At 38.6% G+C, this 19408-nt stretch overlaps 1 protein-coding gene across 1 annotated transcript in view; it reads left to right on the plus strand.

The window, feature by feature from the left end:
• The window catches only part of TRPV3 (transient receptor potential cation channel subfamily V member 3), a 34975-nt gene that overhangs the window by 3186 nt on the left and 12381 nt on the right, over positions 1 to 19408 (plus strand). The window contains exons 3-7 of the mRNA XM_032200780.1: positions 210 to 3632; positions 8936 to 9044; positions 13159 to 13281; positions 16585 to 16689; positions 18343 to 18426. Coding sequence (XP_032056671.1) covers positions 13163 to 13281; positions 16585 to 16689; positions 18343 to 18426 — 308 coding nt within the window. The 5' untranslated portion in view covers positions 210 to 3632; positions 8936 to 9044; positions 13159 to 13162. The remainder of the gene's footprint in view (positions 1 to 209; positions 3633 to 8935; positions 9045 to 13158; positions 13282 to 16584; positions 16690 to 18342; positions 18427 to 19408) is intronic.

Below are 19408 nucleotides of genomic sequence, written 5' to 3' on the forward strand. Positions count from 1 at the left end.
TTACTTTGGCAGCCGAATTTTGCCATGGTCCTACAGAATCTGTGTATTGAGTACTCGGGGATTTTTTCAGTCTGAAGTTTGAATAATTGTTTCACACTGAACATGGTTAGAAATCGCACATGGCTCCTATTCCCATGCTATTCCTTGAGGTCTGCGGGTGGTAAAAATCTATCCTCTCAGTTATTAGTCACATTAATTTGTGTCCACAGTAAGTGCTTAATAGAAGACAACCAGGTTCAACAACTGTATATATCCACCAGCTCCCAATAACCATGCTGGCTCAAAAGCAAAGGAAATGAAGGGTGTTCATGAGCTCACATCTCCTGTCTGTGGGTGACTAATTAGTAATGAGCATAAATGCGTGATAAGAGATAGCAAGAAGAGGTGAGTTGGACTAAGGTGAATTGAATTGAACACGGGCTGTTGAATGTGTAAAAGCCAAATTGTGGTCTCAGTATGTTACAGCACTGCTATACCTGAGATGTGACTTGTGCCTAGTCAGTCATGTCAGCTGCTGCATCTTTCAAGCTCCAGTAATTTCTGAATTAGTTGAGAAAAATATCACAGAATCAGAGAATATTAGGGATTGGAAGGGACCTTGAAAGATCATCTAGTCCAATCCCCCTGCCGGACAGGAACACCTCAATCATGTTACAATATATATCCTACCTGAAAAACATGGAGCCACACAGCCATTATTAAGAGTGTACTTTACTGTGCCCTCCTGAATAGCCCTCTTCCAAATTAAACACTAATATTAATCCCTTCTCAGGCAGCATATAGGCATATTTTTGGTAAGGTCCATGGAAAACTCCACAGCCCACAAGAGGGCCCCCTAGCTATGTTCAGGGATGCTTCCCAATACCTCTGGAGTACCCTATAGCTGCCTTGCCCCAGGAATGTTGCTCTCCCTCTGACACCACTTTGTCCTGCTTTGCCGCCCCTCATCAGATTCATTATGCAGAGTATGCAGAATCATTTTTATTTTTGCCAAATGCCAGGTAATCCCACTGCTCTTTGGTGGCAAACATCTATGTCACACTAACACATTACTCAATCTTTGCTGGCATCTTTGCTGGAGTCCCTGGTACTCAAAAATCCCCAGGGTGTTTCCCCAACAACTGCTGTACTGCTGCAAAACACGGGGCATCCCGCCAAACCCATAACTTTGTGGAATAAAGCCAGTGGACTCAGGTTCTGATGCTGGAAGTTTACAGAGCACCATCAATAGGAATTTGGTATGTTTTAGGTTAAAAAATGAAAAATAAATTGTTGTGTTAAATCTGCCAAATTCAAAAGAATCTGTGTGCATTAAAAATCCCAGATAAGGTGATGTTTGGAATAACCCCATGTCGGCTAGTGTGTTTGGATATTTAATATCAGCTTGTATGTTTTGGTGCGTTAGAAAGAATCTTCTTGTAACGATGGTACTTTTTATGAATCTTCCTTGCTCCGTTAGGCAATAGGCATAGATTCACTGAGGCCTGGAAAGATGTCTTAATTGACATTGCCAGATGCAGCATCGAGATTCTGGGTCTTCTGATGTGGTTACGGGGCTCTGAAGTGCTTCCCATCACCCACATCACGCAGACTGGGGTTACTTCTGACTCTGGAATAGTTTCCACAGAGAAAATATGGACTGAATTTCTCCTACATCAGATGTTAAACTGTACAAAACACTTCAAAATAGATGATGGAAAGAAATAGTTATTTCTCTGGAAAGGAGAGGAAATCAAATGATCTTGTGAGACTTCTGCCTTTCTGGTGTGTTTGTGAAACTGGCAGAGCTGCATCACTATTAGTAACGCTTCCTGTTTCAATATGCAGGCAATGAGTGGGTATGAAGAAACATAAACGTTTACAGAATCACTGAGGTTTTCAAATTCCATCATCGTCCAGAACTGTACTTCTCTGTTGTTGTTGTAATCAACCTCCCTGAAGGTTTTAGTCACCCTAAATGTTGCTATGAAAGGTTATGTCGCTTGGAATTGCCACGTCAGCTGACAGTGGAGTAGACAGGGAGAGCAACTCCCAGTTACAGGAAGCGAAAGGAAGTGTCCTACTCACTCAGCCAGAAAGAGCAGTTTTAAGCCAAGTCATCAAATGGAAGCCATTTATTTCCAAGCTGATATAATAGGTGTAACCTAGACAATTCTTTGTATTCCAAAGGAGAATGTGAATAATGAACCACTCAGAGAAAAGGGATCATGTCCTCAGTTTCTTTTAGAGGGGGAAAGCCAAGAATGTTCAATTGGTATAGAGCAAGACACAGTAAAGGTAGTGTCCCTCATTACCAGCAAGATACAGAACAGTGAAGAAGCTGGAAATGGGTAGAGGGTTCTCAAGAGACTGATTTGCAACAATAAATGGAAGCAGTTAGCTATATCTTAGCTAAGGACTGAATGACAGAAAACAGAAGCATTGACAAAGAGAGGACATGATCTGCATAATAAAAGAGGTTTTAATGAGAATAATTGTTTGAAATTAAGACAGAGAAAATGTACCCTGAACAAGGTGATCTGTCCATGGGGCACGTATGATGTGTATCTTCTCAAAGAACTCCCTTTGAAAACACTGGAAGATTCAAACTTCAGGCCTTGTATGCAAATACATCCAGTGTCGTCCTGACCGCAGCAACATGGGACCTACAGATTTAGCTTTCTCATTTTGGGGAAACCAAAGTATCAGAGGATTTATTTTGACTTGACAACGTTCGCCTCGAATTCTGCTTCACTTATTTCCCAGAAAGAGCTTGACAGTAAGTGGGAGGGACCTGCAGGGACTTTATTTTGTTAGAGTTAATGAGCATCTGATACACTGCTACAGTTTAGGTGAAGTTTAGAGCTCAGTATATAACCTGCTAGTGGGTGAATTTTTGTTTCCCTCATTTTTTCCCCATCTCTAACTAGATCTTTGAAGGGGAAAGAACTATTCCACAGATGCAGATGGATGAGACTGATGATGTTTTTTTTCCTTTTAAAGAAGGAGATTTGATGCTCCTTTGACTGAACCATCAAACGACTGAAGTACTAGTTCAATATGAAATGATTAAGGTTCCTGACCAGTTTTGATGATTAGCCTCGAAAGGCTAATAACTCAAACAGCAGCAGAACAGATGTGAGCAAAAGAAATGTAGCGTATAGGTGGGGCACGCTTTGTTCACGGTGTATTCCTTGGGGCATTTTCATATTGCTTAATTCCCCTGCGCTGCTAAGCATTACCAGAAACTATGCACCACAACTGAAGATTTACTAAGGGTACGGACTCACTCTGAAATAGCTGTAGAACAACCCTGACCTAGTTGGGACTGTGAGGCTCAGAACAGCCAAGTTTGTGCTTTGAAAGCTTGCAATGAAGTGTTACACGTTGGTTCCTGTAGGAGACGTGGTGCCGTTCTGGGTGACCCCTAAGTCAGAATCAGTGGAAGGGAAAATTGCCTGCTCTATGGTCTTAAAACTGTTTTTATTTCTTTCCTCAAATAGAAACCTCAGAAGGTTTCATACCCAAGTGAACCTCCACCACTGACCCTACATAGCCTGTGACCTACAGCACCAGCAGACAGCACGTGCACACAGGACAGACACAAGAAGTGCCCAGCACAGCACTCATCGATGGACTGACGACTGACAAAGGTCTTTGTAGGTCTGCGCTGTTACTATGTGCCTAGGGAGTGGCAGGGGACACTACCAGTAGCACAGATACAGGAAAAGAGTGAGAAAAAGTCATTCATCCCATCACTTATTATGATCTTGTGCTTATGTAGTCCCCTGTAACTTCGCCAGGAGAGGGGATAAATGTGACCTGAAGTCAAATTCCAATGCTACTTATATGACATGGATTTTTACTACACTGACTTCAATTCATTTATGACTGAGCTTGTGCGTATATAGAGAATGGGCCACAGGTGGAGGAATTAGAGAGATTCAGGTGGAAGTGACCACATTAGCAGGTGGTAAAAGAGTATAAGGGGGGGGGAGGGGGGGGGAGGAAGGAGGGTTTTCCTTTTGCCTTTCCCCTTCCAGGAGGGAATAGGTAGCAGCTGAGATATGGGATCAGTTTTGTGTTTTTTTCTCCCAACTTTTTCTATATTAGAGTAGCCCCTGTGAGCTGTAGCCATGGCTCAAGGCACTGCTGTGCTAGGATCTACTCAGACTGACTGATGAGTGTCATGGGCAGCATTGCTCATTGTCATAGGCAGGAGTCTAGGGGCATCAGAACTGCAGCTGGAGAAAGCTGCTTGAATTGGGTCCATAAAAAGTAGTTTGGGGAAATAGGAAATAACTGGGGTGCCTGACTGTTGGATGATTCTGGCAGTCCCAACAATAATGCTGTTCCTTCAGTGCATCAGGCTCATCTCCCTTGTTTACCAGAAGGAAAAATAAGTTGCATAGAGACATATTTGCAGGATGTATACTTGTGATGGAGCCTACAGTAACTCTTCTCTATCAATTTGGGAATGGGATTGCTCTTTTATGGCAGGAATCTCTGAGGAATAAAATATCCAGGCCTGAATGTTATGCAAATGTACATAATGATATTGCTAAAGAGGCTGATTTGCCCTTGCAGCCTGGACCGTACCAACTGGCAGGCGATATCCCAGTATTTTTCTGGAAGGATTCTTCCCCCAGGCTGTTTCCTGTTAGATGATGGTCAAACACTCACAGGCTAATTTATTTCTCTGTTGCTCAGCTGCACAAAACAATCTCTTATCTCATGGTTCGTAAGCATGCTACTTAAATATTTGCAAGTGCTATTCAGTTGTCTGGAACAGTATGAAAAGCTCTTCATACATGTGTGAAGCAGCACACAGATATGATCCTGGAACAAGCTCAACTTCGAGTGGAGGAACGGGAGAACATTTTATGAAAGATAGTATTACTGAAGCTATGTTCTTGAAGAGCAGTCAGGAGTATACTATTTTAATTCTTTAAGCTGAAGTGTCCAAATCTGAGAATGTTTAGTATTAGTTACTTTTATATAGCAAAATATGCATGTCCAAAAGTGTTAGAGCAGTACAAAGTCAGTGCAGACTTCTGCTGTTCCTCATAGTCCTTTATTCTCAATACCTCAGAGTGAGAACAGTTTAAAAAAAATAAGAAAAAAAGTGAGGAACAGAAATAACATCTGTAAATCAAGGTATGATTTTCAAGATGAAAAATCACATATAATTCTTAATTTTAAAAAAGCCTAAATCATTTACAGAACTGATTGAATTTATCTCTAAAATGGGGAAATGCTGGCATACATATGTAGGGGAGATTTTCCATCTGAGATGATACTTGTTTGAAGTATTGTGAGAACAGGAAAAGCAGCCTTTGAAATGCAACAAGCATCTCTTTGAATTCACATAGAATTCTATGTGATTCTATTCTTTTGTACAGGAAAATGAGGGACAGTAACACTGATCTATTAAGCAATAGCTGTTTTATTATTTTTCTCTTATAAAGTTTGTGTAAGACTGAAGGAAGGTGCTAAGGATCAAGGTCAATCTGTCAATTTGGGACAGGACGACATATCTTTTTACTGGTGATATAAAAAAGATGTTGCAAGAGAGACAACTGACTCCTTATCATAGCTGACTGAAGAGAAATCAATAGCATGAATCCTATTAAGACTGGGGAATAAAAAGTACCAAAAAAATCTGGCTCCCCAAATCAGGAGTTCAATATTAGCAAGCAAGCCACTGAGATCAGGAGATCTCTGCCATGCTACAGCGTCACTCCCCCTGGAACAGCTGCAGCATTTACACTACCTTCAAACACAGTGAGCAACAAAGCAGCCTTTCTGAGCTCTGTTAGAGTAGAACTGTGGCCACACTTGTGATTTTCCTATTCTCTCCCACATCCTTTCTATCTCTCCGTCTGCTTAAAAGTTAGCTGGAAAGCCTGTGGGAAAGTGATAGTATCTTACACCTCTTAGCATACCCTACAGAAGTACATCTTCATGTGGTTCTTCAGTATAAAATGTATTACTTGCATTAAATGCACATACATTCTTTTAAAACCATAGATCTTTTGGAGTCTTCCCACAACAGACCAACACTTCTGAATCCCTTTTCACAGAAACAAAGAGAATTTAAGTTCATTTTTTCCACAGTGAAAAAAATCATGAAAGACTCTTATGAATCAATTAAACACTATGCTCAGGGGAATTGGGCTGCTACTGGTAGTTGGCATGCACAGTGTTTTAGTACTTAAGCTTTTAAGGAGCTTGGGGAATGGAATGCTGACAATAAGTAATTTACAATTATCCATGCTGTTACCTGTTAATGTTAAAAATGCTTTTTAGACAATGACGTTTCCTCCTAGTGACTCCCTGTCGGTGTACTGAAAATCACAGAATTAAATATAAAATCTGAATAATTTCCTAATTCAGGTTTAACACAGATTATGTCACATGTCAGCAGAACAGAAAATGCAATTCTGACTCGCTGATGTCAAATGGCAGATCTCCAAATGCTCAATCCCTCCCATCTGGGGCTTCCTTCATCTTGTTCATTTTACTTTCTAGTGAGTCTAGCACTTGCTAGAAAAACAAAATAATGAATGCCAGATAACACGTCTGCTGCTTATTGGTGCTGCGCTGACTATCCAGATACAAGGTCTTCAAGTAATTTTTCATAGATGTGCCTAGTTATTAATGTTCTTGACCTCTATGGCATATCTCTAACTGAAGCATCTGGTAGCCATTGTAAAACTCTGTAAAGTGGTCTGCACAGCCATGGTACAGACTATTGCAAAACATTTCATGGCTTGTCAGAAATCTTAGACTGGAACGGGTCAGGAAACATAAAGGTTAAGTGGGTTAATAATTAAAACTATAAGAAAATGGTTGTGCAGATGTGACTTACTATAGTTCTGCCTCTCATTTCCTGACTTTTAAGTCTTCCCTTAAAAATTCTCTGTTCAGGCTCACAACACCTATGTGTAAGCACATGACATTCTTACCTGTTTTCAGGAAGATTAGCTAGAAACAGTCTGTGTTCATAGTTTTTAAATCTGACAATTGCACGGGAAAGGCCACACTTAGGTTTAGCAAGCCAAGGCTGTCCTTGTAATGGAAGGAGAAGCTGTTAACGTATACCAGCCAGGGTGAAGTGTAATTCTTGGGCGTGTGAATTGTTATAGCTCTTACAATCTTCTACACCTTTTCATAGGCAAGTTTGATACAGGGCTCTGACTCTTGCTGTAGCTTGTCCCAGTTTTTCGTTTTGGATAACTGCCATGACGTTATAAATAGACCACACTGATAGGTCCTATACTCTGCTAAACCACACAGGTCTGGGTGCTTTCAGATATAGCTTTCAAAGTTCAAAGTACTGCTTGCTGCCAAACTAATTTTCTCTCCATAGCAAAGGAATTTTTTAACTGCTCTTCTACTGTGGTTTATAGGAGAGTTAATGCAAAGAGTCCTTAAATGCACCCTCACCCAGATTTAATCAGGCTTTGCCTATTTTCACATGCAGTACTCCAGCTCAGAGTGACTTCAATTAAACAGTCTCTTGTAGTGTATGTGGAGAACTAAGCCAATGTTCTCCCAGGCAAGATTAAATGCCAGTATTCAGTCCTTATTCCAGGTGGTTAGACAAGCAGCTAGGAGTCCATCAAAGCAACTGACTCTAGACTGCAGCATAATAGCTTAGGCAGTCATTTGACAAGGCGTGAACGACTTTACCCAGTGCAGGGTTTGGAATATATCATCATAAATTTGTGTCAGGCAAAGCTGGATTTGTGCTCAGCTCATCCAACCAATGCTCTCCTAATGCCAAATCAAACTGGCCTAGGCATGGCCCTTTTCACCGTGCTGTTCTGTGGAAGCTGATTCATTACCAGAAACATCCTAAAGGTATTTTATGTTTGTATTTCCAAATTCTCTGTCCATTTCCTACCAAAAAAAAAAAAAAAAAAAAAAAAAAAAAAAAAACAAACCACTTGACTCTTTCTTACCTTATCTACAGCTGGAGAAAGATTTCTGTTTTTTTTTTTTTTGGCCTGCACAGTTCCCCTTGAACTCACACCTTTTAATCAAGTAAAGGAAAGAGGAGCTCTATATTGATCTCTTTGGCCTCACTGCAAAGACATACAAATTTTAAGTGTACTATTTCTGGTGATAATGGAAAGATTCTATTAGGAGAGCAGAAGAATTTATGGTTACTCTTCTGGCACATCCCAGAAAAGGAGTCTACATTAACCATTGCTCAACAGCTCAGAACTAGCAAAGCTGAAAAACGCCATTCCGTGTAGTTCACGTAGCAAGAAGTAACACTAGCACTGTTTATGTGAAACGCCTCTTTGTATCCTCACGGACCCTAAGGGTACACATTCATCAGAAAATATGGAGATAGGGAAAGATCTAAACACACCCACCATGTTTTCACTGACATTATCACTATGAAAGTGTAATATTTTCTAAGCCCATTTCTACTTTTTCAAAGCGATAGCAAAAATGTTTGCTTTCTGGAGCACTTAGCATGATCATTTTCTCATTTTTGCTTTGTGCTTTCTGAATAGTTCCATAATATATAATAAACTAAGCATGACATTAAGGGATGTCATTTACAACCCAAATGCATGTGCATAACCATTTTCTTTTGAATACAGTATGTAAACTGCAGAGCACTGTGATCGTTTGAGATATTCTACTGGTACTATTAAGTCATCTGTAAGCGACTCAGCTTTAGTAATATTTCAGTATATAATTATTGCGTGTGTGTGTGTCATCCCACTTTGGCAGCTATGAAGTAAAGAGGTTGTTGTCTAGCAAGTTTCTCTCTGCTGCCTAATTTCAGATGTAACAAACCCTGTAAGGCTGCAGTACTCCAGCGCTGTACTTATCTGTGCTTTCCAACAGCTGAGCAAACCGGATGACTGAAGAAGGGTGTTTTTGCGTTTTTAGGATAGTTTTGAGCTTGAATATAGTTTTACTCATTTGGCAGATCAGTCTCTTCGGATGTTGTTGAAGTGTCAGTGGGCCCTAAACCTGAACTTCATTCGTACCTTTCGGAGGTGCCTTCTTTATACTGAAATGCAAGTTTTGTAAACAGGGTAAGTTCTCAGAGCTTCTGTGGGTGTTCGGTGTAGGTGTGATGCTTTTGTGGAGAATGAAATATGCAGAACTTTCTTCACTGAATATATCTTTCAACTGGAGAATGCTTTTCTATTGTGCTTGTTGCTGTTTTTCAAATTTATAAATGTCTTTCTCCCAAGATGTGCCACATGGACTCCTTAGGCATTCAGAAGTTATGAAATATGTAGTTAATTTCATTTATACTTCTCGGCCTGATGTATTGTGAAACTCCCTAATTTCTGTGGTAAGGGTGTCTAAAATATACTGACATACAGGCTAACCTTATAACGCGTTGTCTTCTCCTACTGAAAGGTTCAGTCACTGTAGTGGCTGTCAAAAGCAGAATACCTGGCTGAGCAGAATAGTCTTTATTTCAACTCACTAAAATTTCTTCTTTTTATTACATTTGGAGATAAGCAGGTAAATAATTTTAAAGGACTTTCCACACAAAAGAAAATTGCTTTTCACAGATACTTTTAAAATCTCTGTTAGGAAAAACCTTCATAGGAAAAGAACAAATTTCTCACCAGGAAGAAAATAACTTTTTTGTAGTGCCTGAGGTTTACTACAGCCCTTCAAAAGTTAGAAAATCTTACAGATAGTTTGAAAATCTTACAGAAAGGTGAATCTCTTTTTGTCAAGTGTGATTTCTGCCGATTGGATTTATATACCCTAAATAGTGCACAAAATTCAAAATGGAGTCTTACTACCGTTCCTCTGGGAAAGGGGATTTCTTTTTATGAGTTGGTAAGAATTAGTTCATAGGTGCTAGAAAGCATCACAGTCTGTGCTGTGGGTGTTTGAAGGGTCCTGTGAATGAAACAGCTATTGGTAATCACTTCCTCTCCTCTGCCCCTAAGGCAGTGGAGACCTTTGTGCCATGATAGCATGGGTAAATGTTTCTTTTTATTTGTAGGATTCTCTTTTTAGCCACTGTGTTTATACTGTCATTGATCTATAAAGATAATAATATATATGATTTATCTTTGTCTCAGGTAAGCACAAGGTGAGTCTGTGATAGCAAGTAACGTCCTGTAAAAGTGGCAGAGTCCCATTCATCATTACAGATAAATGTCCTTTCCTTATCCCCACCACGCTGGAGGTGACATACCAAGTCCTCGATGTCCTCAGAATCCTCCCCAAAATAATTCTTACTACTAAAATTAACACGGTATTTTTGTCTCACTGCCCACTTCAAATAAACTGCTTCTGTGGCAGCCTGTAAGCAATGATTAACCAGATAATGAAAGAAAAAAATAGTTACAACAAAAGATGACATTCTGTATCAGGTTACATAGGCTACAGTACTTATTATCTGACATTCTCCAGACTGTTGCACTGTTTTTCTCCGTAACTCGTAGATTACATAAAATGGTAGTGCACAGGAAGATGATGATGAAAGCAGTTGGTCATTAAACTAACAAGACAGAGGGAGGGAAGAAGCTGATAAGCATAAAAAAGCTCTATTAACTTTCGTGAGATTTGCATGGGTATAGCTAAAACAGGAACTGAGTTCTGTAGGAGATACCGTCAAAAGCAGTTTTCATCTAGACATGCAATTAATCGTGATTAAAAATGAGAAGCAGACGCTACTTCAGCACTGTAGCAAGGTACTTCTACCACTGTGCCTGCAGTTATTTACTTGTGCGCGCTCTGACACCTCGTTTAAAATAGTCTCTGTGGCTGAGAGTCCAGTCGTAGATGTGCCTTTGAAAGCAGTAGTCCATGTATTAAAAAATAAACCTTTCCTCTTTTCCTCCCTAAATTGCTTCATTAAGCAATTTACCTTTTTTATTATTACCTTTGACTATTTTCATCTCTCTAAATGTCTAACATATCTGCAGTGAAAATTAGCTGCAGGTGGGGCTTTTGTCTTGCTCCCCCTGTAGATGGCCCATGCAGAAATGTGGTGCCTTATCTGAGCAGCTCTAGCATTGCTCACAAATCAAAGTCTCTTCACTGTGTCCGTTGTGTTTTACAGATTTTAACTTTGGTCTTTATTTTCTCCAACTCTTGCAGTTGCTCCCACTGACCCATCTAATTTTGACATGTGCCAGCTGTGTCCCTCTTAACTTGGCATCACATTTTGCTGACACATTTTTTGACCTACTGGTCTGTTTCCAACTATTCTTTTCCTATAAAGTTGCTTCTTTTGTAAAGCTATTTAATGCCCATCTCCATCTTATTGTAGTCCCCTATAATTGATTTATGTCAAATACCACATTCGCCTCTTCCTCCGGATGGGAAATGTCTTTACTCTGCTCATAAACTGCGGTGTGTTCTAAAATCACTTGGTAAGAAGTAAATCGCAGAATTATTTATGAACTAAGCACAACAACAGTAATTTGCTTTAGCTGTGCTAAGTTAAAATGTTTATCTGTCTATAAACTCATACAACATGTGTCTGAAAACTATATCAACTGCATTTTCAAAGGCATGGACAAAACTTTTTTCCTACTTCAAATATGTAATGCCCTACTTCAGTTTTTCTGTTCACTAATTGTGGTGAAAGCTACCATTTCCTTTGTATGCAAGTGTACTAAGTTAATCAAGTTTGTCCTTTATAAATTATTTCTATGACTATTGTAATATGAATTCTTAGGACATGCATTCACATGGTATATTTCTGAGTGGCACTGGTGTGATGTCACATCTCTCTTGTAAACATGTCTAACAGTGGTAGAAAACACAAAATTTTATTTTCATGTTGTTTTTTAAGCCAACTCTTTCAAGTTAGACGGTACTTTCCAATATTTCAGATTTCTTCTCTGTTTGGGTTAGTGAAAAGAAATTACAACTGCACTTCCATGTGTTTGGGCCTTATAAATTCTCAGTTTTCTGTATTTGGGATGGAAAATGTCCTATACGTAAACATCAATCATATATACGTTAACGGATTTATATTCAAATATTTGATATGCCTGTCTCCTTTTCCACAGTAGGTGTCTTTTCAAACATGCTTCACAATCTGCTTTCTGTATCTTGAGAAAGAAGTAGAAGGTTTGTATGTACATTCGTCACATTAAGGGAAGTGGATGTAGGAAAGGAAAGTGGATGTAGGAAAGGAAAAACATGCAGTTCTTTTTGTGCAATCCTGCATGCAAATGATTTTTATAAAATCCTTGGGTATGGAGGGCATTGCCCTGATTTGCTTGGGAGTGGAACCATGACCTCGCAAAACTTAGTGTTTTTACACTTAGTGAATTTTAAAGGATCCTAAATTCATATTGTTTGCTTCCACGGTATCGTTGGTGATTTAAAATGATGCCCTTGAGTATTATGTTGAGAAAGAGGAAGATAATTATTCTTCATTAATTACAGAATTCCTATTATGAACGTTTATAAGCAGATAACATGTATTAACATCTGTTTATGTTATGTGCTGTTGATCATTTCCATATAGCAGAGTCATGACTTTTTTTTTTTTTCCCCAAAGAAATGCTGAGAAATGTTGACAGCACACAAAAGTCCTTGATGTCATCCATGTGACCATTTGTTTAGCTGAGTTCAGGCTGGACACAGTATTTAGAGTCTGACTGTTGCTTGTGCTATTCTGATGCATTCAAAAAGTTCAGGGCTTTTTCTGTGTTCACTACCCTTTGTGTATGAAACCTCCCTTCTCACATCATACCTGCTGCACAGATCTTTCTGTAACTGGCCACTTTTCTAAAGTTAAATTCTTTAAGAACTGACTGCTTAGAATAATTGTAAATATGCACACATTATAGGGGAACTTATGAAAGCCAAAGAGAACACTGTGCTCTTTGCATTTCTCTATATAAGATATACTGGCACTGTGACTGACAAACGCCCTTCAGTTTAATTTGGGCACATACTTGAAGTTACAGTTCTCCTGGATTTATGGTGTGGATTTTCCACTCATAATGGAACTTCTCCTGCAATGTAATTTAATTAGTCTTGACTATAACCCTCCAGCCTTGACACATAGAATAACATGTATGTGCCTAATAACTGAAAGATGAAAAAATATTAAGAGTTGTGTGCTCACATGTGAAGAGATTGTACACTCTTGGTCACTAAACCTTCTTGAAATGTACAAGTGGTAAGTAACTGTGATTCTATCTACTGCAGAAATATGATTAAAGATAACAAAGAAGTTGTTCCACTAATGGGCAAGAAAACAAATCCATCTGGTAATCCCCCTTCAAACCAGCAAGAGAAAAAGCCAACTGAGAGCACTCCCACAAAGAAAAGGTAGGACTCTTGCTCACTCTAAAACGTTACAACTCCTTGTTATATCTACTGTAGTAGATATTTGCACTGCAATATCACTAATATCTTTATTCATGCTATATATATGGATGAGATAGACCTGATAAACAGAAGGTGCCTTCAAAAAATCATGTGCTTATACTGTTTATAAGTGGAAGAGTATCCTGCTTACTTAGACATATAATGTGTTGACCCTGATGGGACAAATACATAACCCCTATCCTAGAGACATCAGACTCAAGCACCAGTCTAAGTTAATGTCTCCTATCAGGCAGGCTTTCTGCATCCAATCTATATACCTGTATAAACTTACGTGATTGTGGTCAATTAATGGTCATCATTTCAATAGGAGAATGTAAAGTGATCACGTGGCAGGGTATACCAGGTTTCATATAAAAGATGCTGGCCTGAAAAAAAGTGACATTTCAAATTTAGCATCACATGAGAACGTAAAGGATTACAGGGAGACAGAGGTGGAATTAAAGAATAAGGGCTGGGTAGAGCAGGAGGTTTGGGAAATCCTATTACAAACAGAAACCTGAATTCACTCTATTTTTCATAATTCTGATTAATGAGATTTCTTATTTTATAAAATATTCACTTTAATTCATATTTTATGCTAGTGAATTAATACAATGATTAAGGGTTTGAATTTAATATGAATAGAGAAATAGAAGCAGTAATTCATCCATGATACTGTTATTGAAACTACCTAAGTTACTGTAGACTGAGGATGGATTTTCATTCATAAACTTTTCACTCTGTGGCTAATTACTAGCTATTATAGTAATTTTTGAACCTCTGAAGGCCTAGGCAATTGTGGCTGTTCTGACATTTATAATTTCTTAATAATCAGAGGAATCACTTTCTAAAGAAAAGGTGTCGTAAGTTATTTGAGACCCACTGCCTGGGTGGCCCAATTTCTCGTCTTGTCATTAAATGTAAAAAGAGAAGCTCTTCATTTGAATCGCTGCACTTTGCTGGTAGAATGGGGAGATTGAGGTATCTGAACAGCTCACAATACACTTAGTACTCCAAAAATGGGCGATTCCATGGAAGATTTATAGTTAAAACAAATATTGGCAAACAGTGGTAAATACTACCCTTCACTTAGTTATCCCCTATCTCCCATTTGGTTTTGTGGCATCAGTAACAGTAACCTTGGGGATTTTGCCATCTCTCTACCAGCAGCTGAGGGTGTGACTACCAACATTCCTGTAGTATAAGGAATGAAGATCACGTGAATTTTAATGCAGTGGTTTAACGTGTTCTATTAATTATATGTTTCTATGCTGCTGTACTTGTGTTGCTTCAAAATGCTTCCTTCTGGTATGCTGTGCCACTAAGCAGCTAGTGCATCTCCATGGGTAGCATTTCTCATTTGGCAAATGTATTGGCCATGTGTACTTTATGAAAAGACATTGACTTCCCCTTCTTGAAGCTGCTGGTATTTGGGTGGACTAGCAGTATGTAATTAAGCACAGGAAAACCAACACGTACGCTGGGGAGGAGTGCTGCCAACGTTGTCGGAGCCTGATTATGTTTGTGGGCAGTGTTCCTGACAGTGTGCACCATGGCCACGTAAGCACTTGGTTATTTTTTGGCAATTGTCCACTTTGCATGGTGGTTTTTGTTTTCCCTCCCCTTCCCCCCATGTTATCTCCATGTAACCCACATGTTAGTATAGGTTAGGTATGTCAGCCTCCAAAACAGGGCCTACTTCATAGCTGTTGTATAGCTTTTGGTTGCACATGAACACAATCCTAGGAGAGACATCAGCCTGTAGCACACCATCTCCTCCTGGTGCTGAGCCAAGTGCAGGTGGGACAGTCCAGCTAAGCCTGAAGTGCAGCACTTCTGGCTTTCTGTAGATTCACTGTAGCCTCCAACAGTTGTTGGGACAGATTCTGCACATCATAGCCAGGGAATGCAAAAGCAGGATGAACCCATGGTGTTTTCACCCCTCCTCAGACTCTCTGCCAAGATCCGTGTGAAACAACAGTGATTTACAGCAGCTGCGAACCTGGTGAGTGTGGTAGAAGTGATGGCAATGGTCCTGTTTCTGTCTAGGTTTTTTCCTGTGCTCTGAGGAGCACCCTATGCCTAGGTAATTTCAGGGACACTGTCGTGCTAGGCAGAAGCTGCACATCTTGAATGTTATAAGGTATATAAGTTTAAACACCTACACACAGTGATTTAACACTGGGATCCCCAAGACATTGGAAAATGATATGAACTAGGGCCATTATTAGATCATGCTATTTTTAGCAGATATCAGTGGGTTGTTCAGTAGCGTTCTAATAACATAAAGCATTTTAGCATGAGTATGTGTACTTTGATTCAACAGGATTCTTTGGGGGAGATGCAGTTAAATGAAAGGAAGAAATACCCTAGGGACTAAACCACAAATATTAGGTGAATTGGAGATATTTTTCAGGTGACTACTGGAACATTTTAGGTATGTAAGACAGTTGCTGAATGAGAAGCCTTGTGGGAGTTACTACGTTCACCACTGAAACTCCCCTGTCTTAGATGAAATGTAGCGTGGATTAATGAGATCTAGTAATACCAACCCATTGACTTTGCCTCCCAACTCTGCAGGCTTTTAAAAGGCTAAATCTTCCAGTTCTTCTCATATTCACTTTTCTGTGTTGTTTCAAATTTCATTTCTTTTTCCTATAAATAGTTATTCGTTAGCTAGACATTGTTAAATGTCATGCACTGACTGGCAAGATTCAGTTCTGGAGGGTGAATATGTCTTATGTCATTAAACACGTGACCTTTCAAACTTTCTGATTTAATGTTTATTACTGCTGATAGGTTTGGAATGATCTATTTTGATGGCTCCTGGCTGGAGAAATAGGGGCTGCAGTAGAAGGGCGAGCATATTAACGTGTCTGTGTGTGTATGCATATATGTATGTCTGTTCAATAAATGTATGGCATTGCATTTAGCGCTTTGCACAGAAGGCAGGTGCAAGGCTGTTTTTAGGCTGATGGTGTAGTGGGTTAGACATGTCAGGACCTGATGCCATGCCTCCTAAAAAAAACTTGGGATCTTTTGCCCATCTTGCCAGCATGTAAGTGCTGGACACTGCCTAAATGTTGGAGTCTGGGATCCTCCCAGGCAAAAGTAGACAAGTCTCTTTCCATCATCTTATTAGATATAATGCCAGCAAATTTAAACTGTCAGCATTGTCCCAGGCATTTACATGTACTGCTTTGTTTATTTTATGGTTCAGTTTGCTTTTTTTAACTAATATTTTTAATGCAATGTGTTCAACAGTTCACACTTCTTTCTGGAGATTGATGGTTTTGAAAGTAATGCAACTCCAAATAATACATCTCCCCCTGTGTTTTCAAAACCAATGGATTCAAATATTCGTCCATGGTAAGTTATAGAGGCATATTCAGTAGTCATATTGCAAATATATCTATTTTATTTTCAACAGCTACTCCATATTTCTCCTTATATTTCAGAGCTAAAATTTCTCATGACTTTTCATAGATTTTGGTCACTTTAAAGACAAAACTCCATTGGAGGTCTGTTGTTGCTAGATAATTTATCTTTATCTGCTGCTATCGTTCACATCAAATAAATCAGGCCTCAGATTTGAATTAATTTAAAATCAATACTATCTTCTTTTTTTTTTTTGTTTTCTAAGCCCCTTATTTGGGATATGTTAGTACAAATGCCCTGCACACCTTTGTGTGTTTTCTGCTAGGTGAAAACCACAGCTTAATTTAGTAAACCACATTCCCAGCTCTGTGTGCCAATATCCTTGCTCTGTTGCTCATTAACTACCAAACAACATGAAGATACTGAGTCTGAGATGTTTAAGGCAGCCATTTATGCTGAATGAATAGAGAAAAAAATGTGTCTGGGAAGAGCACACCTAATTTTTAAAAATTGGAGTGGTACTAAAAGCCAGTGATTATGAATACGGGAAAATGTATCAATTTTAGCATAAACTCAGAATTATCAAATGGATTTTTGTTTGATGGATGTCTGGTCAGCTTTTTGGAATTAGCTGACCAATTTATTTTGGTTTCAAAGGAAAGGCATCAAAGTTTCTGCCTCTCATTCAGGGACAAACCTGCACAAGACACACGTATGCTTTGTCACTAGATTCCTCACGGTTTTCTGCAGAGAAGTGATGGACTGAATAAGAATGGACTCTGAGCAACCACCTTTGTTTCAAATAAATATCTGCAGGGCAATGTTAAATGCTTGCATTTTTGTCCATACATCCACTTTGTCAATAGCTAATAGTTTAGTCTCCCGAAGTTATTAACTGGTGATTGTTCATCAAATCTGAACATTATAGAAAACAAAATTATAAGTGAAAAAAAATTGCTATCAATTCATTTTAAAGTCAGATCTGCCTTTAGGAATGTCTGGAAATGGCATAAGTAATTACAAAATACTAATGGCACCGAGATCCTTTAAATTTATTACTGAAATATGTATTTAGAGCCCAGTCTTTGATTTCTTTTAGCTGAGGCTTCCATCTCAGTCAGCTGCAAAATGTTCTTGAGTTGCCTGCAGTGTACTGCGTAGTAAATGTTTAAATCACTTTCATTGTTTGTTTGCAACCCATACTGATTTAGCACTTGTTTTGTGTCAGATGACAAATTCAGGATGTGAAAAGGAAGAATGTAAGCTTCAAGCTGCAGCACTCAGGATGTTGCATAACAAGCACTGAACATTTAAAAAAAATTAAAAAAAAATTCCCACAGATAATGAAATAACATAGTAAAATAAGATAGTAAAATGTATGAAATAACATAGTAAAACAAAACATATGGTTTTCCTAAGGATTTTTAAAATATAATAAAGTCTTTTGGGTCTCACCCTTCGTACCACTCACTTGAATATATACAAGGGAGATAAAATGATAAAATTAATATCAGTGTCAAATTAGATTAATTTCAGTTCTACTGTAGATGCGGCTTCCTAGCATTGACTGATTCATCATGCAATTTGGCAAAATGTCTTCCTATATCTTCTTGACTTAGCAGTTATGCTTTTTGTTTTCTGCAGTGCATCTGGAAATGGAGAAGATATGGATTCCCCACAGTCTCTTCAGGATGATGTGACTGAATATAGCCCTAACGTAGACAGTTGGTGAGTAGTACATTTTGTACAGATTAAGTCTATGATAGGGTAGATATCACCAATTTTGTTTGACATTTTTCAGAAAAAAGATACCCATGCCTTTCTTAGTTTTCAATAATTAAACTTTGAAATGAACAACTCTAACTTGTGCTTTTCTCAAATCTCATATTTAGTATGAGGATTCTTCGTATATAATTTCTGTTTCATAGATGACAACACAGGACCTAAACTCTTATGCCCAACAAGGCATGAGAAAATTCCCAGAAATCAGTATTGTGTACCAACCATACAATGTACAATGTATTTTTCCTTCAAAAGCCAGCTCTAATAGGCTAGAAAGCATTTCTTTTAGAGGTGAAACATTGCCCTCTATTTCAGTCAGTATTAAGAAATCTTTGTTAGCTTGATGGAATGAACAAAATGTACTTTCTTAACACTTCTGAGGACTAGTAATCCTGATAGCTAATCTCACTGTGAAAAGAAGATATATAGCTGATGCATTAATGAGGCTTCCAAAGGAAATCAGCTGGAAGTATTTCTGACTGGGGGTAAAGTATTAAATCATTCCAGAATAACGTATGACCAGGAAAGTTGTGTAAGAAGACGTGAGATTAAAAACAATCTTCTGCTGTGAGTGGGATGGGTGCAGCTGGAGTGCAGCATCAGATAACTTCAGGCACTGAAGTCATAAAGTTGTAGATGGGTCAGAGAAGCATGGAGGGGAGTAATACTGAAGGCAATGTAAAGAAAAGTGGAAAGAAGCATATTCATTAGTGTTTCTCAGCCTTTGTTTTAGAAAAATGGACAAACTGACAAAAATGCAAAACAAAATTACTCGAAAAATGTACATTGTAATAAAAAAGCTCTCAATAGCCACTTCTCTGCAAATAAGCAACCTACATAAACGTAGATCTATGCCAAGTTTTATATATATATACATGTACACACATATATATATGGGAATAGGGCCAGTATATGTAATCTGGTGTAA

Source organism: Aythya fuligula, chromosome 20, assembly GCF_009819795.1.
Source record: "Aythya fuligula isolate bAytFul2 chromosome 20, bAytFul2.pri, whole genome shotgun sequence".
Taxonomy (NCBI): domain Eukaryota; kingdom Metazoa; phylum Chordata; class Aves; order Anseriformes; family Anatidae; genus Aythya; species Aythya fuligula.